General features: G+C 34.4%; 3 protein-coding genes across 6 annotated transcripts; 1 reads left to right on the top strand and 2 right to left on the bottom strand.

Moving 5' to 3' along the window:
- Positions 1 to 4,533: 4,533 nt before the first annotated feature.
- Positions 4,534 to 13,059, top strand: LOC132312263 (uncharacterized). 2 transcript variants are annotated; one of them, XM_059810561.1, is made up of 6 exons: positions 4,534 to 5,588; positions 8,120 to 8,184; positions 8,259 to 8,381; positions 9,873 to 10,598; positions 11,786 to 12,002; positions 12,137 to 13,059. In XM_059810561.1, the coding sequence occupies exons 1-6, from the start codon at positions 5,303 to 5,305 to the stop codon at positions 12,694 to 12,696; spliced, it is 1,977 nt and encodes a 658-aa protein (XP_059666544.1). In that variant the 5' UTR covers positions 4,534 to 5,302; the 3' UTR covers positions 12,697 to 13,059. The 2 variants fall into 2 exon arrangements, with proteins under 2 accessions (XP_059666544.1, XP_059666543.1); XM_059810560.1 differs by having other exon boundaries at positions 4,535 to 5,597.
- A 691-nt stretch (positions 13,060 to 13,750) lies between these two features.
- Positions 13,751 to 16,984, bottom strand: LOC132314422 (pectinesterase QRT1). Its single transcript, XM_059813289.1, has 5 exons — positions 16,671 to 16,984; positions 15,526 to 15,721; positions 14,805 to 15,008; positions 14,251 to 14,486; positions 13,751 to 13,931 (listed from the first exon to the last, which is right to left on the bottom strand). The coding sequence occupies exons 1-5, from the start codon at positions 16,982 to 16,984 to the stop codon at positions 13,784 to 13,786; spliced, it is 1,098 nt and encodes a 365-aa protein (XP_059669272.1). The 3' UTR covers positions 13,751 to 13,783.
- A 3,249-nt stretch (positions 16,985 to 20,233) lies between these two features.
- LOC132312262 (desmethyl-deoxy-podophyllotoxin synthase-like) lies at positions 20,234 to 23,820 on the bottom strand. 3 transcript variants are annotated; one of them, XM_059810558.1, is made up of 3 exons: positions 23,622 to 23,820; positions 21,165 to 22,151; positions 20,234 to 20,950 (listed from the first exon to the last, which is right to left on the bottom strand). In XM_059810558.1, the coding sequence occupies exons 2-3, from the start codon at positions 22,134 to 22,136 to the stop codon at positions 20,315 to 20,317; spliced, it is 1,608 nt and encodes a 535-aa protein (XP_059666541.1). In that variant the 5' UTR covers positions 22,137 to 22,151; positions 23,622 to 23,820; the 3' UTR covers positions 20,234 to 20,314. The 3 variants fall into 3 exon arrangements, with proteins under 3 accessions (XP_059666541.1, XP_059666542.1, XP_059666540.1); XM_059810559.1 differs by having other exon boundaries at positions 21,165 to 22,073; positions 23,622 to 23,819; XM_059810557.1 differs by lacking the exon at positions 23,622 to 23,820 and having other exon boundaries at positions 21,165 to 23,533.
- Positions 23,821 to 27,578: the final 3,758 nt, after the last annotated feature.

Raw genomic sequence — 27,578 nt, 5'->3', positions numbered from 1 at the left:
TGATCTGCAGCAGTGTGAGAAGAAGATGATAAAATATTTTTAATTTTATAATCCCTTATTTATAGTAAAAACTCTAAAAGTGCCCCGAAATGACCCGCCGGGTCCGAAAAAGTAGAATTTGCGTAGACGCACTCAAACTGTCATACTCCATATTTTTTAAAGAGTTTATTTAAATTAATTCTGTATTATAATGTGTCTTTTTAATGTGTAGATTTATTCACATTTTTAATTGTGTATGCTAAATTATTAAATTAATATGATTTGTACATATAATATAAATTGTATGCTCTATATATTATAATGTTAGTTTATATATTTTGTTGGTTATATTTTATATTAATTAATATTACTTACTTAAAGTAGTTCATTTGTAATGTAGTGTATTATTATGTAATAATAATAATCATAATAATAAAACAATGTCATGATGTAAATTGGTTTTAGGATAGGATTTCATTTACTAGGGTAGATTTTTATGTCAATTATTTGACTTAGATTGCATTGCCTTAACTTAAATTAGGTAGGAATGTTTTGGTATTTATTATAAGTTAGATATTTGTAATATTTATATTATATTAGTTTATATAAATATTAGTTAGCTTTGGTTGATGAGAACGTAAGTTAGAAAAAGTAAAATAGCAGAGGGTTATTTTAGAAGAGAGAAAGAGAAGAAAAGTGAGAGAGGTAGCCTTGGACAGGTGAAGGAAAATTTAATCCGACTACGCGCAACCGGCGGATTTGTTTCAAATCCTTAAGGTAAGTTATTTTCTACTTTTCCCCTTTGAATCCATAAATTATTCATTTAATTTATTTCAGCTATTTAGAGGTTAGAAACCATGCTAGGAATTTTAATAAATTAATTTTTAGTTTATTAAAGTAGTGAAATTTTAATTATTTAGGGTGGTAGATATTTGTTTATTAGCCTATGTAATTAAAATATAGCTAAAAATAATTATTTAAGGCTTTAGGGATTTTTTTAGAATTTTCTGATATTTTTTTGTAAATTCTGGCAAGACTCCGGCGAGATTTCCGGCCACCGGCAGTGAAGAAGGTGACCGGAGTGATCCCATGTGATGCGGGCCACAAGGGTTACTATGCGCGTGCATCAACAGCCGTTAGATGGGTATTTAATCATCAGATCTATTCGGTGTAGCTTAGTACACAATATTATGGTGCGTGCAAATCAGGAGCCGTTAGATTAAAGGGTGATCATCAGATCGATCCAGTGTAGCGCGTCCATAAAAGTCTGTTACAACAGACCAATCAGATCACGCCACGTCAGCAGGAATCATTGGAGCGCGTATGGCAACGCGTGCGCGCGCGTGAAGGCGCGTATAAGCGCGTGCGCGTGTGAGAAAACTTAGGCCGCGAGTGGGGAAGCTCTGGGAGGCGCGTGAGGGCGCGTGTGGGACCTCTACAGCTGCTGGAAAAGTCTAAAATACCCCTATGGACTGTTTCGTAATTCCCAGAACCTTCAACTTGCATTTTTAGGACTAGGGTTGGTATTTACGGGTTTAACGGAACATTAAATTATTGTTTTTATTACCCGTTAATTATTATTAGGTCTGATTAATATTTCTAAACATTAATTGTATCGTTTACAGTACGGATCGCTATTAAACGGATGTAAGTAAGTTAATGACATATTTAAATATTAATTGTGTTATTATTATATGGTATTAATCATTAATGTTAAATTAAATGATTACATGATATCATTCATATAAATTGTCCATTATACATTACGGGATTATTTATGTTGTTAATGATATATAAATCATGATTATTATGCTATGTGCATTTCAGGTAATAAATGGACTACTTAATAAGTTATGTCGCATTTATATTATATGGATGTGTTGCCATATAGAACCATGTGAGCTGACTAATAAGTTGAGACTCATATATACCTTATGCATTCGTTGCCATAAACAGATGTGTGACTATCGGGGTATGTGGTTTAATATTATTGGCATGTGTTGCCTAAGTGATATGCTAAGTATATTTATTAGTACCTTGAGATGTGTTACCACTATGTAGGACTTATAGTCTGTATTGTCAGTATCGTGTACCATATGTTAATAGCTGATTTCCCAGGTAGGGAAATGAGACACTTAACCACCTCGTGTGAGTGTAAGTGATCACCGTTTATTCTGGTTGAGGTCTTATTATACATTGTGTAGTTTCATTAGGGTGTATACAGATATAGTATACTTCCGAATAATAATGATTAATTTATTTGATTCTCTGATTTGGGTCATAGTAAAGAGAACTTGCTCGTAGGTTTGACCCACCATTGTTGTATTTCAGGACCCTGTTAGTACCGGTTTCAAGGTTGAGGCTTAGTAGTGTGGGACCACCATTCGAACTTATCTACTTTTACGGTCTTGTTTAGGGTAGAAGTTTTATGTATTATTTTGACTCCAGTTTTATTTACTTACGACGTTGAACTTTCAAGTTTTATTTAAGGATCCTTGACATAGGATTTTCAAGTTGTATAAAGGAGTATTGTATTTAATAAATGATGGATGGATGTTTTATCATTTAGTTTTCCTTTCCTGTCTAAGTTCTTCTATTATTATCATTTTATATTCCATGCTTGTATATTACCTATTGTTTTTGATATCTCTCATTTTTCGTGTATAAGCCTGATCAACTTATGCATGGAAAATGTGGGGTGTTACACAAGCGGTAAAACACCGTGAACGAAAAAGAACCGAAATGAAAAAAAATGAATAACAGAAGAAACGGCGTCGAAAATCGAATCCCGTGCAGAAAGATATGTCCCGAACAAGTTCGGCGACAACTGGGGTCAAACCCTAAAACTTGGGAAAACGACCGTGAGGAAATTATAAGAGTACAAGACTCGACGAAAAGTGAAAATGAATCCCGTAAGAGGATCCAGGCTCAAAACGAGACATTTTGCAATAACTTTCGTTAATTACACAATAGCCCCCACAAAAAGGAATAACTGCAAAACTGCCCAGAATGAAAATATCTCCCAAAAGATATTTTCTTAAAAACCCCTAATATGAAAAACACCTCAAGAAACGTCAATGTTTCTGAAAAATCCTTTCATCCACGCCTCTATGGGAGAAAGAAACAACCGGCGAGCTTTTCTCTAAAAGTAAAGCTACGCGTTTCGAGGAAATCAACTGAAACAAAAACTTGTGAAGTCAAAACTCAACTTCGAACATGAAAAGTGAGGTTGTGCCAACAAAGTGACAAATGGGGAAAAGACGAAAAGTGATAGTGTCCAAAAAAATGAAAATGTGGAAATGACTCGATTCTTAAAGGAAGTTGTCAATACAAAGGAAAGAGTCTCGGAAATCATTTTCGAGCACTCGAGACGATATTAAGTGATGAGTAATCGAACTCAGAAAAGAAAATTCAACCGAAAAAATTTATCCGTAAAATTTGAGAAAAAAGAAAGGAAGGAAAATGATAGGGTCATTACAGTACAAAAAAATCTCTATCAAATAAATTATCTCTTTTGACTGCTAAAAATAAAATTATTAGTATGGAATAAATTATTTTCTTTGATAGAACCTTGGGAAAAACGAAAAAATAGTATAGAAGGTTAAAAAAAGTAAAAGTGGTGTAAATTGTAATTTTGATATTTTAAATTAAGGGACTGTGCATTAATGAATTCAATGACTTCTTTTCATTTCTTTTAAAAGAAAAAAAGTAAATGAAATGCAATTAGAGAAAAGTGGACGTGAATAAAGCCTCCATTTTTAAATATTTAAAAAATAATATTGAAACTTGATTTTTTTTTTTAATCCCTCATATCTTTCAAATTTATATAATGTCATCCACTTTTCTTAACCTTTTGAAAGATTAATGCTCTGTTTGGTAGGAAAGGAAAAAAAATAGAAGGAAAAGAGAGAAAAATGGATGGATGAGATATCCTTAAGGAAAAGATTGTGTGTATTTTACACTTTTTGTTCAATTGGATAGAAAATAAGAAAATAAATTCATAATTTATCATGTTCGTTAATATAAAATTTTAATTATTTTTACCATTATATATAATAATATTTATAATATTGTACTAAGTAATTTATAAAGGATATCATGTAATTTAAAATTTGTATAATCTAGGATAAAATTTAATTTAATTTTTTTATAGTAGTCTACTTGTTCCTTTATTTGGTACGTCTATGGGCAGATAAAAATTTATAAAAAAAGGAGGATGGATTGTACTTTCTATTCTCCTTTATTTATTTGTATCATTTCTAAGAAATTTTTTTTATTCCTTCTTATTATCTCTCTACACCCCTTTCTTCCTTCTTTCCTTCCCACCACCGAACACAAAAATGGACAAAAGAATTACATGGACGTCCAAGTTTACTTTACAAAAATGTGACAAAAGAAATTTCACAACCTCAAATATTATTTTGCAAGAAAGAACAAAGAAAAAAAAAAAAAAAAAATAGTGTACCATTCATGTTGTTGGTCCCCACTGGAGCTCAATATAGTGTATAAGCGTCTAAGTGATTCATACTCTAAAGTTTCCTCATAAGAAGGGATCATTACGATAATTTCACCCTTTTACCTACCGGCCACCAGACCCTTCTCTGTCTCTCCTCTCTCTCTCCTCAACAGCTGCATGGGATGTGAAGTTCCGGGCCTCTGCAACTCTCCCACTTACCATGTTTATTGTATCCCTGAACCTAAGGTACCCATCTTCTCTCTCACTCTTAGCTTCGCTCCCATTCTCTTTCTTCATCTCAACATTTCACAGTCCAAAACACAAATAAACCCTTATGTTCTTGCCTCTTTCTTAAAGCTGCAAACCTAAAATCATCATCAGGTTCAACCCACAATCCTTCCTAGACTCCACTTTTTTGTTCCTTGCCTCCTGACTACTATTACAATTATAGATGCCCATTTCATTTTCTTGATGAATTTCTTATAAAAAGCTTCCAAAATTTTATCTTTATGTTTCTTAGGGCTTTGAGACCCAGACCCATCTTCATTTTTGTAAGTGCTTTGATCTCCTGGTAGATCTTCAAAATCATAGGTTTGTGGGGGGCTTTTTTTCAGTTTAGATTAACTACCCAGTTCTTGTTTGTTATCTTTGAGCTTGAGGAGAGAATTGTTGGGTTTCTTAGGGCTAATCAAATTAGGGGACACTAGAACTTAGAAAAGGTTGTAGCTTTCTGTCTCAATTGTTGAGATATTGAAGCTTCTTAGGCAAATAATTTAATTGGGTTTGAACCTTTTTGCCAAATTTTTGGGTCCATCTTCAGCTATGCAATTAGGGTTTCTTTTAGGGTTCTGATTCTTTGTTAACCCCATGGCTGCAAATGGTCACTGTTTTGTGGAGTGGAAAGAGCAATTTGTTTCCAAGGAGCGGGGCAAGCGGGTGGTTCACTATTTCCTGAAGGATGTTTCCGGGGATTCTATTCTTGCTGTTGTGGGCACTGAAAGGAGTGTTAGGCACATGTTCTATGTTGTTGCTGAAGAGTTCTTGAAAGTTTATGGGACCGAGAACTCGGTCCATGCCGGCTACAGATGGAGATCAAGGAGAGAGGTTGTGAATTGGCTCACATCTATGCTATCGAAGCAGCACCGGCAAAGCGGTCGGTCCAGTATGTTTACTTTATCTGTTCTGTACTTCACAATATTTTTTGAAACTCTAGGGATATATGACCATTATTGATGCATGATGACTCTATAAGTCTATAGTTAGATGTGGAATATATATTTTTGTAGGAAAGCATAGGATAAAACCCTGCTACTATATTGATGAGCACAGAAAGTTACTAGAGCTGTTATGTAGTGTTGACATTCAGTTAGTTAGTGAGGCTATACCACAATGCATTTGATTTTTCAGTCATTGTTTCAGAGTGACAAAAATGAAAAATGTTATGAAATTTATAGAAGACTTCATAGGAGCAAATTTTGCTTTATGATTTTATCAAAACTTTATGCTCAAACTTTGTATAAGTTCTCTATAATTTGCTGTAAAGTTTGCTCTTTTACAACTATATACTTCTTTATAAAGAAATTTCCTTGTAGTTTTTCGTAAATTGTACTTAATGTGTTAGCACATGCCTGCAACATGGTTTTACTGGTTTGTACTTGGCTTGGCATATTCATCTTCTTAACACAGTTTTAATAATGTTACTTTAATTATTGATGAACTTTATGGTTTATTATCCTCCTCTATGGTAGAAAACTTCATGCAACTTGTTTGTCTAGTCTTGTTAGAAGGATACTTCCTGTGAGTTGGGTACTTCTTTGCAAGTTGGAAATTATCGGTAATAGTTGGTTAATCACACAAGCAACTTTGTGGTCAGCGTATATGAACTCCGCTACCGATACCTTATTCTAACTGTACACAATTAAGTTACTTGAGTTGACTAAATGTCTAACTGCATATATTTGTCGAAGTACTGTCATTGCATATTACATTTAATACTCCCATCATGAATATGAGGCTTCCTCCCTATGGCACGAGTTGGTGGAATGTTCGAAATTTGTGTAAGATTAGAGAAGACATGAATCATCATGCATACATTGTTGTCAGTGACAACACAAATCATAGAAGAATATGATCAATTCACTGTTAGAACTCAATAATTAGCATGTGGAGTGAGTAGCCCTAACTGGTTGTTTTTTCCTAATAATTTTCGTTGGATCAACTCCCAATTAAAATTGGTGACTTGTTGCTTAATGGATATCAAGTTTCAAACCCCATTGCCTTAATCCCCAAAAGAGAGAAACAAAAGATGAAGTTGTTGAGCATTGGGTTTTTTTAGGACAGGGTTATTTTATATGTGACAAGTTCTCAATTCCTATGAGCAAAATTACTTATCAAAAAAAAAAAAAAATTCCTATGAGCAAAATCATTGGTTTGTGGCTATCAAGGATTGTGATAGACAATATTGAGTACAATACTACGACAGTGCAATGAAGGGGTCAGAGGGTGAAAGTAATGACAATTTCTGTAAAAATCAGATGGTGCTGTTATTGTGCACTTTCGTTGTTGTCTATTGATCATTTTTATAATAGTGTAGTAGGATTTACTGATCAAGACACCTAAATTTTGGAATCAAGATCTTGTTAATCTAGTGTTATTTAGCCATAGCCATGTTTCTGTAGCAGCATAAGCTATAGGAGGAAATCAACTATGACTCAAATGAATGTCCCGCTCCTAGATCTGAACATGAACAAAATTTCAATATCAGAATTTCGCTTTCCACAGAGAGTGGGTAGAGTGAGTTGAGTTGAGTCCAGCAATTACTTCATTTCAAAATCAAATGCCAATTAGTTGCTGAATGACATCTAAAAATCAAAGATTTTTAATTTAATTTTTTTCTAAATTGAAAGCACTAACAACTTTTGAAAATATGCCAGAACCTCTAATTGTAACTACAGGAATGACATAAGGTAAAATTTAATTTGTTAGGGTAATTGAAGCAGTGAACATTTTTTACAATATAAAAAGAGAACTTTTTGTTTGTATTTTTATGTAGTGCCATTAGATGCCAGAGTTACCTGGAATTTTTGTCAATTATAGTGGTGAAAATTGCTTATATTGTGATATGTGTTTCTGCTTAACTCTTGATTGCACCAATCATCCCTCCAAAAAAAAAAAAATTAATAAAACCTTGATAAACCATGAAAATCTCGTTCCTTGATTTATATATATATATATATATATATATATATATATTACTAAACAGAAGTGCTTGAGATTTAGTAGCTTAAAGGTGGCAACCAATCCATTTTTGAATGCGCACTGATATTCATATTAACAATCCATGCTGACATTAATCTATAATTTTAGCTTAAAGATGCATGTAGCTTAGAAGAGAGATGATGACAGCCTGGTCTTGGAAGAATGTGCCTTTACTCTGTACTGAGCGAAGCTTGAATTGTACTACATCCTTTGTGTTTCTTTCCCCTCTAGTTGTTCCAAAGCCTGATTAGTCATTCTGGTGATGATATCTGATTCAGATTATATAAATTCCCAACTTTTGGTTACAATGAATTATCTTTTGGGCCATGGATATAATTTATTTTCATGTTAATTATTCTGTTTCTTAACAGAAAAACTGCCATATCACTCCAGTACACTAACAATTTTTATCATTTCCAATGATAGAATCACCAAAAAGTGATCCAGTGAACAAAGTCAGGGCTCAACAGCCTCACATGCCAGATTACAAGGTATATCTTTTTTGCTATGCCTTCATTTTACTACAAATTGTTTCTTCTTATATTTGTCTGACTTCATTATATAGGATCGTCTTGCAAAGAATTTGAGAGGACATGCATCAGACATTGTGTGGTCAGGTGTAGCATGGGCATGTGGTAAACAACTCAAGCACTACCCAGCATTTTGCAGGAATGGGACTACAATAGCGGTAAGCAATATCTTTCAAAAGGGAAGCAATGAAGTGGGGTCTTTGGATCTATAATACTTAATGTGTATGGCATAGAGTTCCTCACTTAATTTTCATGCTTTAAAAATCTTAAGTTTTAGCAAAGGAGTAAACTGTAAGGTGTAAGATAATCCTTTAGCTAAAATTAATTGGTTGGAGAAAAAAGAAAAAAGATAAAAAGAGAGAAACCCCTTAAATGATTCAAAGCCTTAAGGGGCTTCAAACTCCAAGTATATTACATTAAAAATGTAGTTCTTAAAAGACTGAAGTATATGCGGATACAAGTTATGTATACAACAAAATATAGACATGAGGATGCAAAATAAACTCAAAAAGTAGGTGGAATCGGGAAGATGCATGCTAATACACATTCCAATTACAACAACAATAACAACCACCAAAGCCTTTTTCCCAACTACTTGGGGTTGGCTAAATGAATCCTAATTTTTCATTCCGTTTATCAAAGGCCATGGACTCAGTCAAACCATATGATATTTTATCCTTCCTTACCAACTCTACCCATGTTAAGTTCGGTCTTCCTCAGGGTATTACCTTCAATATGGACTATGTCAATCTCCTAACTAGCGCACTTAAAGGTCTTCTATGCACATGTCCAAACTATATCCTAATACATATTCATATATTTATTATAAACATTAAAAGAATTTTTTCTTGTACACATATAATGACAACAACCTTTGTTGAAGAATTTACCAAATAGTCCAAGTTTCCAACTCATAGTTTTAAAATTTAATGTTAAAATTTTAAGTGTTAAAACTGTGGCTGTATGATGACGTTGTATGTATTGAGATCAAATTTGAAAAGTTTTATTTATATCCTAGTTGTTCTCTTCCAAGAAATAGAACAACTTTTATGTTGTCTTTTTGAAACAATTGTACTCTATTACTATACAAGAAATGCCTCATCCTGATGTTCATGGAATGTTAGACACATTATCCAGAGTATCTGAGAAGAACCTAAGTTGATACATTTAGGGAGCATTTGATACATCTCCATAAGAAGTTAAATCATACAAGTATTCAGTATGGGTGACTCCTTAGTCTTAATATACATTTTCATGCTTCTTTTTATTTGAAACTTGATAGGTAAAAGAGAAAGGTAAATAATGCAGTTGTTATTATTTTATCATAATCCATTTCAACTAATTTATCTGTTTAATTTAATAAATACTTACAAATGGAAGATTTATCGGTTTTTAGTCATAGTTAAATTATAGGTATTGTTTGCCTCATGCATGCCGTGGGCCTTAAAGCATGTGTATTATATCTGAACTTTGAGGCATGACTTGGAATTCATTCTACTAGACTACAGATGTAAACTTCTTATATAGCATTGCCTTGAGATCGCCTCAAGTTTTGAACCTCAATTTCCCTTTTGAAATGGCACCATGTTACTCTGAATTTGCATTTTTTTTTTTAATAACTCCATTGATTTTATTTTTCCTGATATTAGACACAGTCCTTCGTTTTTGTCATGGCCGAAGAAGAGAATCGCCATCTTGCATATCTGGATGATATGTATGAAGACAGGAAGGGACATAAAAAGGTCAAAGTGAGGTGGTTTCACCATAATCAAGAAGTCAAGGGTGTAATTTCTTTACGAAATCCTCACCCCAAAGAGGTTTTCATCACCCCATATTCCCAAGTCATCAGTGCAGAGTGTGTTGACGGTCCTGCCGTAGTCTTAACTCGTGAACATTATGAGAAATGTGAATCTGTATTTCCACATGCTTTGTTAGCTAAAGTACAACTTTGCTTTAGACAATTTAGAAACAATCGTGTGAAGCCTTTCAATTTGAGTAAATTGCGTGGCTATCATGATCAACCAATCTTTTCATGTTTGGATCCTGATTTCTTTGAAGACGAGGAATTCAGCCCAGGTGACTATGTGAAGCTGGGCAAAAGGACTAGAAGTTGTAGAAGGCGTCAGATGTTGACCTGTGAACCATCATTCAAGAAGTCTGGTTTGTTGAGTAGGAGACTGCTTTCGCGCAAGTTTATTGAGCACTATCCTTGGCATGCCACAATTTTTAAGGTTAATGAAAAGATAGAGTTGCTGTGCCAAGATAGCGGTATCCGAGGCTGCTGGTTTAGGTGTACAGTGTTGGAGGTATCTCAGAGACAGATGAAAGTCCAATACGACGATGTGAAGGATGAAGATGGATACGGGAATCTTGAGGTATGCTTCGGCACTTAAAAACTTCTTTAAAATTTTATTCCTATTGGAGTTAAAATTTGAAATAGAACTAAATGGATTTGCTTTAGAAATTAGAATCATTCATCATCCACAAGTAATGTACTTTCTTCTCTGTATGGTTTCACAATAAAAGAAAAAAAAAGAAAAGTGAATAAATAAAAATACAGAGTGTGTTAAGCTTCAAGAGCTATTGAAGTATAATGTCTTCATGATTAAATTTAGGTTTTTGTCCCCCTTTTGTAAATAATTTACGAAAAGGTGGCAATTCCTAGAAGATTCCCCTGGTATATACTAGTGCTGAGTACCTGATTTCACTCTAGGGTTCATTATGATTTATTATTTTATTTTTTAAATTTTAAAATAGTATATAATTGCACTTATCTCTTTTAACGAGATTCCTCTAATTTAGTCATATGTCTAATGTAGTCATATGCCAATGATGACTTCCAATCAAGCAACTTCAACACTACAAGTTATATGGGGCTTCTAATCCTTGAACAATGTTCATAAAAGCACATGGTCTCTATTTCCTTTCAGAACAGTGTAGATTTAGTTCGTATGCTGTATGTAATATCTAGAAGTCCTTAAAGCTATTGATCATGGCTTCATTTTGAGTGTTCAGTCAAATGGCTGCAATTTGAATGGACCCAGACTGGAGGTTGTTCTGATTGTAGCATTCCTTAAAATTGAATTACCGGCCAGATAAGAATTGGAAGTTGAATATTCATTGAGTATCAATATATCATGTGTTCAGTATTCAAACAGCAGTTCTGGTGTGATTTTTGGGCTAGAAATCTCACACACTGTAGCCACTTATCAGGAGTTTAATTTCCACTTGGTTATCATATAAATGCAATTTTTGTGAGCCGTGGAGCTAAGGCATGCCGCCCCCACTGGAATTCTCTTTATTAGTACTTTATACTTAAATTTTGTAAAATTATGTAAATGCCCCCACTAAAATTTAAAATACCCCAGTATTTTATACCCATATTTGGATTACTGTAGTGGCCGCTCACACAAGTTTCTGTCCGTCACTGGTTTTTTGAAGACTTCATGCCATGACACTATTTTTGTGTCTTGTTAAAATGAACTATCTCGAGTCTTGAATTCAGAAAACTAATCTGATTAGGGGAAAAAATAATCTTTTGACACTTGTCTTCAATTTGTAGGAGTGGATCCCGAGTTTCAGACTGGCAGTGCCAGATAAACTTGGAATGAGATGCTCAGGCCGCCCAACAATCAGGCCAGCCCCTCCTCACAATCAAACAGATCTTGCTTTTGAGGTTGGAGATCCAGTGGATGCGTGGTGGAGTGATGGTTGGTGGGAAGGGGTTGTAACTGGCAGCAGTAATCATGGAGATGAAAGTCTGCAAGTCTATATACCCAGTATGTTTTTCTTTGGAAAATTGATTCAATTCTTATCTCTTCTATGTTTTCTATCATTGTTTTTTTCCCCTCTATATTTGGAACTCTGTTAGTTTTTTGCTTTTTCTAAAGCAATGTTAATTTGGTGATCTTAGGTGAAAATTTAGCTTTAAAAATATATAGGAAGCATGTAAGAGTTTCAAGAGATTGGGTGGGGGACCATTGGGTCGATATTGCTTCAAATCCTGATATTCTCTCAGCCATATCTGCTGCTATTTGCCCGGATACAAAGCTTTCTGTATCCTTGATTACCAAAAAGGTGAAATCTGATGATCTTCCAATGTCATGTGATGAAGTTCCCTCCAGTATCAAACCCATTGTTGTTGAAAATGAGAAGCCTAGCTTAGCTGGTTTGGTCTCTTCTGATGGCCTTTTGAAAGAAATGGATTGGATGAATGATGAGAAGCAACTGTCAATAGAAGACAAAGATAACGGAGATAATGACAATCATGTCAATGACAGCAGTGAAAAAGACCATGCAGATTATGTCCATGGTGACGATGACATCAATAATTTTGATGACGACAGCGACAATGAGAATGAGGATGACAGTGACGATGCTGGTTATGAAGACAAGGATGGGGACAAATTAGAGATAGAGTGTGAAACTGCTGGACAGAAATGTGAAACAAAACCCATTGAACTGGTGGCATAAGGCGCTTCACAGGAGTTCACAGAGGTACATTCTCTTAACAGTAGTGGTGGTGATTGATGGTAAAATGGAGTTTAGCCCGAGGGTTGGGATATTTGTAAATAAAGATAGAGAGGTGATCGGAGTTATATATCTTGCACTTCTTATTGGACATGGGAGAAGCTTTTGGGTGTACAGAATGAGGTTAGAAATCTCTAATGGATTCAGTTAACTGATTGTTTTAGGATTACATGATGGGGAGGTCCCTTATATAGGAAGCTCTACTTAAACCTTTTTAGTGTGCTTTTGTATTTGTACTTGTACCAATGATATTGAGTTCTCTTGTAAAACTAGAACTATTATTAAATCATCTTTATTATCATTGTATATGTAGCTTCCCTTTCCCATATTGACCATTTCATGATATAGTGTTGTGGAAATATTTCCTTAGAAGTTGATCATACTGGTCTTTATCTTCATCTTGTCTGGTAATTGTGAAACTTAAGATGGTCATAGCTGCGCTGAAACAGTCATACATCTTCTCGGCGTATGAGCATATCTTGGTAATCATTTGTTTGATTGATTGCTTGATGCATTTTGAATTCCATGTAACATAAATATTACTTGCATTTGCAGTTGTTGGGAAAAGATACAACATACTTCCTATTTATATTGCAAATAGGCCATTTGTTTGTCACATTACTTGCATTTGCAGTTGTTGGGAAAAGATACAACATACTTTGTATTGAGTGCTTCATGCATTTTGAATTCCATGTAACATAAATTTTACTTGCATTTGCAGTTGTTGGGAAAAGATACAACATACTTCGTATTTATATTGCACATAGGCCAATGTTCAATTTTAAGTCTATATAGCATAGATGTTGCTTGCATTTCAAGTCTATACTATATTTCCAACAGGCCAAAATTGAATATGCATCTAATGGTCTTAGTATAAAGACTCCTCCACTCATTCCCTCCGAGGAAGGGAAGAAAATGGTCAAAATTTATGCCGAAATGACTATTTTACCCTTGAAGCCACAATAATCTCTATCCCTTTCACCGCCATGTCAGCTTGCATTCATAAGCAACAGGACACATGAAAATGTTACTATAGTCTCAGCCACTGCTCTCCACCTATGAACGTCCTATCTAGAAAAGGTTTTACTTCCTCATAACTGAAAGACTTCAACCAAGGCACTCTATCCCTTCTATTAGCTCCTCTGCCTCTGCACTTGTATTCACCAAATACTGCACTCCTATACATGAAAACCAAGTTTATTAAAGTTTTGAATTTTCAAAACATGTACTAAACATTTTGATCCAATCTGAACTGGCCTTTGTTCTTCTCCCCCGAAATTGCCATCCGAGTATTTATAGAAAATCATTTAGAGTTAGACAGTTGAACAACTCCGACTATTTCACATGAGTGGGGGATGAAGTCATGATGACGTTAGCCTCACCACCGACATCATCATAATGTCATCCCTTACTTACATTAAAACAATGGAGTTGTTCGCCTGACTAAGTGCTTTTCTATTGGTGGGTGGGTGGGTGAGTTAGAAAAGAGATTCATACCTTTGCCTGGATGGGTTATCCCAATCAGTCCATCCAGATGGAGTTATGATATTGTCTATATCACAATATGAATATATTGTTCTTGAGTAGTTTCCCCAAGCTCTTCCCAAGTAAAGAGTACCAGTTCCATTGATTGTACAGTTTACAAAAGAGAATCCTGTATCATCATTTGCTGAATCCCTTCTATGAGCTGCAATTGCTCCAAAGGTTTTTGCAGTTGAGTGAAGAACACAATCCTATAGGAGGGGAAAAAGAAGACAACAAAAAAAAAAAGAAAGGATCAGAAGATGTATCAGATAGACTAGAATGTTTATCATGCATCAAATTGTCAAAAAAAAAAAAAAAAAAAAAAAAAAAAAAAAAAAAAAAAACCTGAATTGAAATATTGGATCTGAGATTATGTTTATGTCATCTTTCAAGAGGAATAGAACCTAGAATTATTTATTTGTTTTTGTTTCTATTCATTTTAGATTTAAGCAACAATGATTTCTTTTTGTTTTTGGGGTTGATAAATAGTACAATAAATAGGGGAGTTTTTTTTTATAGATTTATACCTGATAGAGCGATCTTGATGAGCCAAATATGAAATCAATGGCTCCTTCAATGTAAGAGTGGTAGAAATAATGTGATCCATAGTCATCTAAAAGTGTGTCTTGAGACCCCAAAATCCTCACTTTATAGAACATGGCTTTATTACCAGCTATTCTCAATGCTACTGCTTGCCTTCCATTGTCTCCAGCCTTTGCAACTATACTATTCTGTAAAACAAGCAATTATTAAACAGAATTTTAGGACATTATATTGTACATGATAGCATTTTCAAAAGAAAATCATACCATATTTTTTTCACTAAAAAAAAAAGGTTTTAATTAATTAATTACTCCGAAAAGTCAAATAACTTTATTCATCTAACATGACTTATTTAAACCGATAACTCAGGTTTAAAAATAAACTGATGGTTTATTTGCCTTTAGATATGTTTCAAGTGAGATTCATAATTTTCACTTAAACATATTTAAGGGCATAAAAGCTTTTCCATTAATGTTTTAGACCCAAATTATCAACTAGAATAACAATGTAATGTAAACAGACTTGTGACAATATCCAATATAATGAAATAACGATGTAATGTAATTCATATAAAATTATTGTATTAGCAATGTTAATGATGCAGAATATTCCGTGCCGCGTGAGTTCTATTGTGGGACCCGCATAATATTCGGACCATTCTATCCCTAAGCTATTCATCATAAGGCACATGGACGATTTCTGTACCTGGAAGGTGAGTCCAGTAGCACAGAAGTAATCGGATTCAACTGTGACAGAAGCTGATCTAGAGGTACCCAGTTCATGCCCATGCTCATCTTTATCGGAGGCTTTGTTATTCCAAGTAATTACGGTTTCTGACGCTCGATTTTGATCTCCAATGAATGATATGTATGGCTTGGTGATTGGAATGAGTACCTTCTCTCTGTCACATAATATGAAATTTAAAATGAGAAGGTAAACAAACAAAATCAAAGAAAATATAAAATCAACTAATTACTAGAATCTATTTTGCAAGAGAAAATCAGAGTACATGTATAAAGAATTGTAGAGCTTTACAAATATACTCAATAATCACTTAGAAAAAGTTACGGTTCAAGAAATATTAAGAAGAGAGATTAATACTAAGAGGAAGACAAAAATTAACGTGAGTAGCTTTAGTAAGGAAAGATATAATAATATGTGAATTGACTGAGATTATAGTTACAAATAGAACAAAATGGAGATACGAGATTGCGCAAACTAATTAAAAAAATGCTTAGTTGTTGTTGTAGTGTATTTCAGATCTCTTAGAACACGTCATAATTCACTACGGGACCGTGGCGAGCCACATTGGAACCAGTGGGGGCAATTGCCACCACTGGAATTTTCTGCACAAATTTTGTTAATGCATTTATAAAATTCACAAAAGACCCTAAAAATCCCTCATTTTCTAACTAATTTGTTTAACAAAAAAATTTCAAAAAAGACCTCTCAATATATATAAACATTGGTTCAAAATATTTTATCACATTATTGTTAATGGTTGCCACATTTAAGTAGATTTTTTACTATGCCACTGCCAATTCAGAGTGGTTTTAAGGAGTTCAAATTCAGAGATCTGAGATGAGAATCTTTATTATTATACTATCCAAATAAAACCAACTCATAAAAGTGAAGGGATATTTGGTTAATTTTTTTTTAAAAAAACAGCGTTTATAGAATTCTTTTAACCATCAAGAGCATCAAAGGGCAAACCATTGCATAAGGTTTTCGTCGTCAAGAGCTCAATATATAGTACTATATATATATATATACACACACATATGCACATACAGTCTATACAGAGTGGTTAACAACACACACACGCACATAAACACAGTTACAGAAGAGACCTGTAAATTCCAGGAAGAATGTAAATTTTAACTCTCTGAGAATTGTATTGGGGAACCATATCAACTGCACCTTGAACTGTGACTGAATCACCCATTCCATTCTTGACAACCAGAATAACCCCACTTTGATAATAATCATCGTCTTCATCACTCAAACCCATCCTCACCTTATTTTCATCCACCTTCACATCATCCCAAGTAATAAAATTCCTCTTGTACACGTCTTCTTCACTCCCTCCTAATTCAAATTCACCAAAAAAAGCCAACAAACCCACAACACAAACACTAAAAACTATCAAATTCTTGGCCACCATGCTCTGTTTTTTGGATGGGTTATCTCTAAATTTGCAGGCTTGGGAGGTGGTATAACACAGTATACAAAGATGGGTTGATTTTAGAAGAATTGAAGTTACTAATTGTGTGTGTAAAAGAAAAGGTCATATATATATATATATATATATATATATATATATATATATGATAGAGGTGTTTTTACAATGTAGTTGTACGAGAATTGGCCACGCCACAGTGGTGGAGGTTGCAGAGGATTAGACATGTCGTCGACGGTTATTGGTATTCAGCTGAAACTGTAACTCCTTCTTCGTCGTTTAATTTTTAAGACCACTTTCTTTTCTAGCGCGTGTTAGAGTTTTATTAATTTGGGAACTAAATTAAGGTATTGTTCTTTCATTAAACTTCTTAGGATAAGATAATAATAATACGGTAATAGAAGCAATTAAGGAGGTCCGATTTAATACACCGAAAGGATTTTGTTGTATTACCTAAAATAAAATGTTTTTCAAAAAATATATATATAGCTGATTATAATCGATGAAATCAAATGAAGTCGGTTGACAAATGCGAGTGCTGGTTGAGAAATTAACTCTGTAATCTTCTAGACTCTTAATCAAAAGTTTGAATTAATCTCTTCTTTGATAAAAAAAATTCGTCCAAAGATTAATCTTTGTATTACATATATATATATATATATATATATATATATATAATATTATATTATATTATAGTATAGGGTAACTAATCATGATGATAGTCGGATACGATTCAAGTTTTTAAAAAATAATTACTTAAAAAAAATGATAAAAATCATATCTAAAGAACAATCTTGCTTGGTAGATAAATTATATATATATATATATAAGATTATTTTGTTGGATAAGCTAGAGAGAAATGAATTTTTTCTTGGGATTTTATTCTTTATATGTTTGATTTTGAAAGAAATTATATTTTGTTTTTTAAAAATTTATTTTCAAGTTTAAGCTAAACACCATAAATTAAAATTAACATGTAAAAGATTTCATATGAAAAATATTTTAGGTTGAAATAATTTGAGCTAATAAAAAATATAATATACAACTAATATTGATTTGACAAAAACATTCTTACTTAAGTTTTGTTGTTTGAGTGGAAAATATTTTTTGTATTTTTTTATATTTGGATGTTGAAAAATATTTATAATGAAAAATAAAATTAAAATTTAACTGAAATAACTTATTTGTTAATTTTCGATAAGTTATTTTAAACTCACCACCTTACTTGATCATTCAATCTTGACCTAAGTTTTTGTCAAATATCTAAAAATAAAAATAAAAAATATATATTTTACCTTTAAAAAAAAATCTTGAAAAATATTTTACGTTTTTCGATGAAGCTTAAATCTATATAATTTAATATTTTTATTTATTTTTAAGATTAATATAATTTATTTAATCTAAATAAATAATATTTAATCTTATTATATTTCTATCAGTTTTGTTATCCAAAACCCTGTAATATAACTTGTTTAATCTAAATAAATAGTAATATTTAAACTAATTATTTTTTTTAATACTTTTATTATCCAAATTCTACAATTTACTTTCTTTTTTTCTCTCTCTCACTCTTTAGTATTACACAATGTCAAATTCTACACGCTTCGACTCATCAAACGTTGTGATTGTGGATTTAGTCGCGGGATTGCTTCGTTTAATCGGATCTGTCGCCGGCAGGGATCGTCGTCGAAGGCATAATTGGTAGCTCTGGTAAGTTCTTACATATATATTCATTCTTCTACATGCCTGTATACATATACAAATTATACAATTGCATACACACACAAAATGCATGAAAATGAAGAAAGTTAGATAAAATGGTAGGTTGCTGTGAGGTTGGGAGGAGCAGAATCGGAGTGGTTTTGGCCCTTTTGGGTGTGAATATGAAAGAGACGATGGTGATAAGTAGAGAGAAATAAATGATGAGGATAAAGGCGTATATGGAAGGGTTTGTGAATTGGAGGTCTGAATAGTATCTTGATCATTTCCATGGTGGATGACAAAGAAGGTCTGCATATTGTTTTGGGTTTAATTGATGGTTAGGGTTAGGGTTTTTTGGAATTGAGGGGTGTTTAATGGTTAAAAAAGGTAATTTTCAATTTTCTAGGGGCAAAATAGTATTTTTGTAAATATCATTGAAGAATTTCAGGTACTAACCTTGGCTGGAGGGTGTAGGAACATCCGTAGGTAATTTAGTCAAACCTCATGAGAGAGGTCTGATGATGGGACTAAAATCCTTTATAGCAAGACAGTTCCCTATAGTTGGTAATGCACGTTAAGAAAATGTTGTGATGTTTAGCATTGCATCACAACATCATTAACCGGAGGGGACAAGGTTATTGTTTCACATGAGAGGATTTTGATCCCCAATAATCCTAAATATAATATAAATTTAGATGTTTTTAACCATGCCTGGTGGCTTGGGAGTAAAATCATCTCCTGCGAAAGAGTGTCCTGTCCCGTCCAGTTAGTGATGTACGTTACGAAAATGTTGTGATGGTGCACAGGAGAGGATTTTGATCCATGTGGCTTGTTGGTGGAAGTTTATGATAAACAAGAGGAATCAATAAGAACATAAAGACAATGGAGATGATAGTGATCATGCCAACTATACTCACGATAAAGACTATTGGTCAGAACTCAGAAGCTGCGTAGCTCATGCAATAAGAAGTTTGTAATGCTTTGTTATATGATTGTTGTGCAGATTTTCGTTTTGAGGGTGGGTGTTTTGTTGGTTGATAAGCATCTTTCAAAATTTAGATTGAATATTTGCAACTTTGTTTGACATGGGAAATATATGGTGATGTGCAGCATTTAGGTTATAGTGCTTTGATTTTTTATTTTATTTTAATTTATTTATAACCGGTTATCGTTCTTTGATGATTATTGATTACTGTCTCAATTGCATCATGTTCCACACCACAAGCTCTCATGTATATGCATGCTCACCTGCATAGATATATAGAAAGGTCATTATCCATTAATCAAGATAATTATCCTCACAGTTGAATATGCATTTTTACACTTTACAATTTGAGCTTATACCATTACTAATAGTCCACCACCATTCACGTTCCTTCTAACAAAAGAAATTTTGGCTTCAGATTGTTTCAAAAAGTAAACTTATAGGATAGTACTAATATATATTATTGCAAACTTATTGCATTTTGATTAGTCCACCAACATTCATCTTCTTATTTTTTTATGCTGTAACAAATGCTTGCATGATTAGTGTAAACTAATAAAAATTGCAGGTTCACATAGAATTGAAAGTTTGATAATGAACATCCAATTAATGCTTTCTGGCTTCTTGCCTTATTTAGCAGTACTTGAAGGATGATAGGAAATGGGAATCACACACAGATCTCTTTTCCTTCGAACCGATGCACCAAAGACCTCAGTCATGTCTAGATCTCCATGATTTGCTCCATCAGGAAGCTTCCAGTCAAAGTGATACAATAGTTGTGCAAGTTGAAGCTCAATGTTAGCTGACGCGAACGATATGCCAGGACATATTCTTCTTCCAGCACCAAATGGCGTATATTGAAAATGAGTTCCCTTGTAATCAATTGGACTGTCAAGGAATCTCTCTGGATTAAAGCTTTCTGGATCAGTCCATTGTTCGGGATCTCTACAAATTGCCCATGCATTGACAATGACTTTGCTCTTGGCAGGTATCTCATATCCCTTAATTTCACATCTCTCGGTGGACTCTCTTGGAAGTAATAAAGGGAGAGTAGTGTGTAATCTCAGGGTTTCTTTGATAACCAACTTTAAGTAGCTCAATTCATGGAGGTCTGCTTCATCAACAGTAGCACTATTTCCTTTTTTACTTGCAACATATCTCACTTCGGCTTGTGCCTTTTCCATAACTCTTGGATTTTTCAGCATTTCTGACATTGCCCATTCTACAGTTGTAGATGATGTCTCACTCCCGGCAGTGAAAATGTCCTGAAACGGAATTAATATCAGTTAAGAATTGATAATACAGAACAAACTCATCCTAGTCATGACTCGTTTTTGGCTCTCTATAACTCTGAAATGTTGGCCTTGTAGATCAATGCCACTTTGGAATTTGGCTCAGCTCAGCTGGAAGCAAAGATTGATTACGTTGTGGAATTAAGTTAATTGATATGTAGAAGCAAAAAGTGAATTATGTACTAACCATTATAACTGACTTGATGTTATTGATGGTTAAGGGGAACTCAAGGTCACCATGCTCCTGAACTTTTAGAAGAACATCTACCAGATCTTCATCTGCTTCGCCCCTATCAGTAGTAGTCTCTGTTGCTGTCTTTTTAGCTTTATGTTCAACAATGATGCGGTCGAGTACCATGTCAACTTTCCGATGAACCTTCTCAAGTTTGGGCCTCAGCCCACTGATCAAAGCTAGCATTTTAACTGAAGGGAAGAGATCGGCGACATTAAAACCTCCTCCCAACTCTATGACCACCTTGGCAGCGGATATGAATTCTTCTTGGTCATGGCATTTCTTACCAAAGGCCGCCTTTGCAGTGATGCCATATGTCGAGGACAAAATTTCTTTACTGAGATTGAGCAGAGATCCTGTTTGCGTTGAAATAGATTTGATGAGGTTTGAGATCTCTTCTTCCCTGATGGATCGGAATGACTGGACGCGTTTTATACTTAAAAGCTCCAGTAAGCAAATCTTCCGAAGTTGTCTCCAATAGTCTCCATATGGAGCGAAGACAATGCCTGTAGAACCATAACAAAATATACTTGCAGCAAGAAGAAAAGGCCTGCTAGCAAAGATGATGTCATTTGTTTTCATCACTTCTTTCGCGGTTTCTGCGGAAGAAATAACAACGATGGAAAGTTCTCCAAGTTGCAGGTGCATCAGAGGTCCATGTTTCGCGGCCAAATCTCTTAGGCGGTGATGGGTTAGATCAGATCCAACGAGCTGGTGCACGTTTCCAATGAGAGGTAGCTTCCATGGCCCAGGGGGTAGATTTGGACTGGAGTTCTTGGTTTTTGATACTGTTTTCAAAACCATGAACACAAAGAGCAGGAAAGTGAAAAGGATCGGGATGGAAGGCCATGAGAGCTCCATTATCTGCAAATGCATAGTGGAGGGCGCGTTGAATATTAGTTGTCTCAGTGGTAAGACTCTGCTCATTTCATCAGCAGGACTCTGTTTTCATTTTAAATGAGTGAAAAAAGCTCTTCAAGAAGAAAAATACACAGGATATTTGCACAAAGAGGACATGAGGATTGAGGAGTGATCTTAGTGGCCTATAAAAACCTCTCTTCCTTGAAGTCACTTTTGGAATTCCCATGGAGTTCAAAAGGATTCATGGGGAGTGTGAATGGTCGGATTATAAGATATGATGATTTCTTTTTTCCTCTCTTTTTGGTAATTTTATAGGTCTGTTCATAACTTTATATGATGAATTTTTGTGCTCAAAATGTAGTGGGAACAATATGACCTGACTTTGTTTCATGGGAAATGGAACCCCCAATTATTTTCAATCCTTGCTTAGATTATCTTGCTACTTTTTAATTTTTTTTGAAAATTAATATCTTTCTACTTTCCTAAACCATAGATGGTTAAATTCACTCACTAAAGCGCAAAGCAGAAATGGGAACGAATCCTCTCCTTGAGAATCTATCCAGGCCTAAATCCAACAGCCCAGATTCATCCACCTTATCCACATACAAAACTATTTTTACTATAGCGGACTTGGACCTTTCCAAGTTCACATGCGGCCGTGACATTACACTGTCCTTTTTAACCAAAACTTAGCCCAACGTCACACCCCAACTCACCCCTAACATCAAATTCACCTAGGTTATTTTTAACCAAAACTTAGCCCAACGTCAAACCCCAACTCACCCCTAACATCAAATTCACCTAGGTTAAAGTCAGGAATACTAAACGGTTCTGAATTCCTTTCTCTATCTTCGCAAAATCATGAAATCCCTAACTAAATACTCCTAAATAGAAGTGATTCCCTCAAATCTTCCATTGACGTAAGCTAATTTCTCCCAATTTACGCAGGTTTCAGAAGAGAGAAAAAAACACCACCAAAATTCAAGCTATAATTTCTTCAATTTTCCATTGATGTAGTTTACCTCAATGGAAGCTTTGAGGGAATCGCTGAGAGAGAAATTCAAAACAGTTTAGTATTCTTGCCGTTAACTCTAGGTAGGTTTAAAGTTATGGTGAGTTTTACAAACAGCGGCGTAAGAATAGTTTTGTGAGTGGATAAATCTGGGGCGTTGAATTTTAGTCCAGAGTTCTCAAGGAGAGGATCAGTAGAGAGATTCTCAAACAGATGATCCGAGCATAAATGACTACAGTAAAATGGGCTCCCTAAAGCACATGGCAGAACTAGAAATGATTTGGAATTTGAATTTAATGTATCATAATTCCACATAATTCGAATTTTACTTTTTGGATAAAGCTTCAATTTATCTTGAATTAAATCCAATATCTATGTTTCCTATTTATCCAAAAGAAAAAAAATCTAAGTTGGGATTAAAATTTGAAATAACTGAACTTTCATTACTTATCCAAAGTAAACAAAAATAATGAAAATATATATATATATATATATATATAGAGAGAGAGAGAGAGAGAGAGAGAGAGAGAGAGAGTTACATGGTTTTAAATCAGTTGGAGCTCGAGTTCCTTTCTCTTCAGTGTACAAAGTGTTTGAGAAATAAGTAAAGAAACAAAACAAAACGGGTAGACAGAAATGCAAGGCCTTTAAGTTTGAACTCGGTCGGCAATTATGGATATGCCCGTGTAAGCATCTAAAACAACTTCTACACACACACACACACACACACTATAGAGAGAGGTATGGTGATTTGACTCGTATAAAGCTAGGCCTCCACCAAATTTAAGAATCAAAACCTCCTCCAATCACAACATCTTTTGGATCCATGAAAGTCAACTTTTTCGACCAATCATTCACGATCACCATTAAGAATTTTAATGGAGAGTGTTATTGGCAATTGCCATTATTAATCCACTCTAAATTATTTTGGGTCTGAAAATGAGAGAGTAGTTACTCTAATTTAATAATCAGCATTATTTAAAAGACAAATGTGGTCCAAATTCATTTTTTTTTTTTTTTTTTGTTTTTTGTTCAATTGTCTTTTCTATATAATCTAAAGGGAATCTTTCGAGCACACATCATGCTTGATTCTGCATTAAATAAACAATATTATTTTGTGAATACAACTCATGGACACTAAAATAACTAAAAAAAATATAAATGTATTTACTTCGATAGGTACACTATTATTTAAAAAATATACAACATTTATTTGCATTGTTTAAAAGTATTGCTTCTCGGGCTACTCTGCATACCAAGATTACAAATTTGGATGTTTTCTGAGTCTGAGGTTTGGTGTGACACCGGATCAAGAATTGAGTCTGACTCTAATACCAATTATAACAGTAGTAGGTGCTTCGCGATCCGATACAAAAGCCTAAAGTTGTTAAGTGGGGCTAACACCCAACAATCCATATATACCAATTCACTTTTTCATCCGGATACGATGTATGACAAGCTCCCCTTATTACACGAGGCTTATTTGTACAACATATAATCTAATTTAATTACACATATATGAGTTGGGGGGCTTTTGCAATGATCAAAGAGTTGGCAAATTACAAGATTACAAGAATCCTAAAAAAAATCAATAATGTTATTCCACTGCAATTTGTAATGAATATATGTGTGTGTATATATATATTTAGAGAAATATATATGAGACTTCTTTGACCCAGAGAGAGAGAGGAGAGAACACGAAATAAAGAGAGAAAATGTTTTTTCATTAAAAGTGTCTCCAAATGGTACGTACACATGGCCTTATATAGGCTTGGATTTTGGCTTCCACTGTAAGGCTCAAATGGAGCTTCCACTATAAGACTCCATTGTGATCTTATGGATGACATAAGACATTTAGGGACCCCACACACATTTATGAGATATATTTAACACTCCTCCTTGGGTTCCACAAAACTACACTAAGAATATGCCTCGTTAAAACCTTACTAAGGAAAACTCAGTGGTACAAAACCCTAGTGAAGGAAAAAGAGTACAGTATTCTTGTGTATGGTATTGCATAGATTAAAACTGCTTCATTAAAACCTTGCCAGGAAAACCCAGTGGGACAAAACATGGACGAAGGAAAAAGAGTATAGTATGCTAATACCTTTTCAATCACTTGCTTCCCCCCATCAGTTCAGCCCTAAAGATCCTTTAGATGACGCATTCCAATGTTGTCCACTAACTTCTTGAATGTTTTAGTTGGAAGTGCTTTAGTGAATAAATCTGCTAGATTATCACTCGAGTGTATCTGCTGAACATCAATATCACGGCTCTTCTGGAGCTCGTGTGTGGAAAAGAACTTTGGTGAAATGTGCTTGGTTCTGTCACTTTTTATGTATCCTCCTCTTACATGTGCAATACATGCTGTATTATCTTCATATAATATTGTTGGACTATCTCTGATTGAAGAGAGTCCACATGATTATCGAATATGTTGTATAACAGATCTCAACCAAACACACTATCTACCTGCTTCATGAATTGTGAGTATCTAAGTGATTTAAGGAAGTTGCAGTCATGGTCTGTTTCATAGATCGCCATGATATAGCAGTATCACCATAAGTAAATAAGTACCTTGTTTGTGATCGGGCTGTATGTGGGTCAGAAAGATAACTTGTATCTACATATCCAATCAACTGGGGCTTTGATTTTCTTGAATAAAACAACCCCATATCAGTCATTCCCCGAAGGTAACGTATAATGTGTTTGACCCCATTCCAATGTCTTCGAGTTGGTGCAGAACTATATTGTGCTAGTAAGTTGACTGCAAATGCTATATCAGGTCTGGTAGAATTCGCAAGGTACATTAGAGCACCGATTGCACTAAGATATGGTACTTCAGGACCAAGAACTTCTTCGCCTTCTTCTAGAGGACGAAAAGGATCTTTCTTAACATCAAGTGATCGGACAATCATTGGAGAACTCAAGGGGTGAGCTTTATCCATATAAAAGCGCTTCAGGACTTTTTCAGTGTATGTTGACTGATAGATAAGAATTCCACTTGGTAAATGTTCGATCTACGGGCCGAGACAAAATTTTGTTCTACCAAGATCTTTCATTTCGAATTCTTTCTTTAAATAATTAGCAGTCGTGATGAGCTCTTCAGGAGTTCCCATAAGATTTAGATCGTTAACATATACAACTATAATGGCAAATCCAGATTTTGATTTCTTGATGAAAACGCATGGACAAACTTGATTATTCACATATCATTCTTTTAATAAATACTCGCTGAGCCGATTGTACCACATGCGTCCGGATTGTTTTAATCCGTACAAGGATCGTTGTAGCTTAAATGAATACATGGTATATGGTTTCAAGCTATTTGCTTCAGGTATTTTAAATCCTTCAGGGATTTTCATATATATGTCACTATCTAGTGATCCATATAAATAAACTGTAACCATGTCCATCAGACGCATATCCAATGCTTCTGAGACTGTCAAATTGATCAAGAAGCGAAATGTGATTGCGTCCATCATAAGAGAGTATGTCTCCTCATAATCAATACTAGGTCTCTGTGAGAAACCTTGGTCTACAAGTCGGGCTTTGTATCTCACAATTTCATTTTTCTCATTATATTTCCTTACAAATACTCATTTGTACCCTACAGGCATGACATCTTCAGGTGTCTGGATTACAGGTTCAAATACTTCACGTTTTGCTAATGAGTTTAGCTCTGCCTATATTACTTCGTTCCATTTAGGCTAATCATTTCTACATCGACACTTCGATGTTTTGAGGTTCAGGGTCCTCATTAGCACTTGCAATATTAAGAGCAATTGTAAAGGAGAATATATCGCTAATAACAGCTGTATTTCTATTCCATAATTCTCTATAGTTTATTGAGATCTCATTATTTCCAGGTACCAGTGCCTCTTCCGGGGCTTGTGCCACTTCTGGGGCATGCATATCTTTTGGGACTACTTTCTTATAAAATGTAGATTGATCAATCATTTTCGTTGTTCCTTTTGTAAGTATGACATCTTCAGGAGCGCCAAATTCTTTATTTGATTTCTCTTGTGTTTTCCTCTTCCGGGGAACAATGTCTTTTGCACCGACTGGTCTACCACGCTTCTGGCGTATCTTAGATACATTTGCAATAACACTGACAGACTGTTCTACAGGGACATCAATTCTTACTGGAATGTTTGCAGCTGGAATATGTGATTTCATCACTTTTTTTGTGTTAGAGAATGTACCGGGTAATTAATTTACAATACTTTGTAAATGAATGATCATTTGAACTTCTAGGTCACATTGATTTGTGCGAGGATCGAAATGAGATAAAGTCGAGACATTCCAATTAATAACTCGTTACTCTTCTGGTTTTTTCTTTTCCCCCCCTAATGGAGGGAAAACAGTCTCATCGAAATGACAGTCAGCAAACCGCGCCTTAAAAACATCACCTGTCATGGGTTCAAGATATTTAATAATAGATGGAGAATCAAAACCTACATAAATACCAAGTCGTCGTTGAGGACCCATTTTGG

This window comes from Cornus florida, unplaced genomic scaffold (assembly GCF_030987335.1).
Source record: "Cornus florida cultivar Cherokee Brave unplaced genomic scaffold, ASM3098733v1 CherokeeBrave_3.0.0_Hap2_Chr06, whole genome shotgun sequence".
NCBI lineage: Eukaryota > Viridiplantae > Streptophyta > Magnoliopsida > Cornales > Cornaceae > Cornus > Cornus florida.
This window is presented reverse-complemented; position numbering and strand designations above follow the sequence as displayed.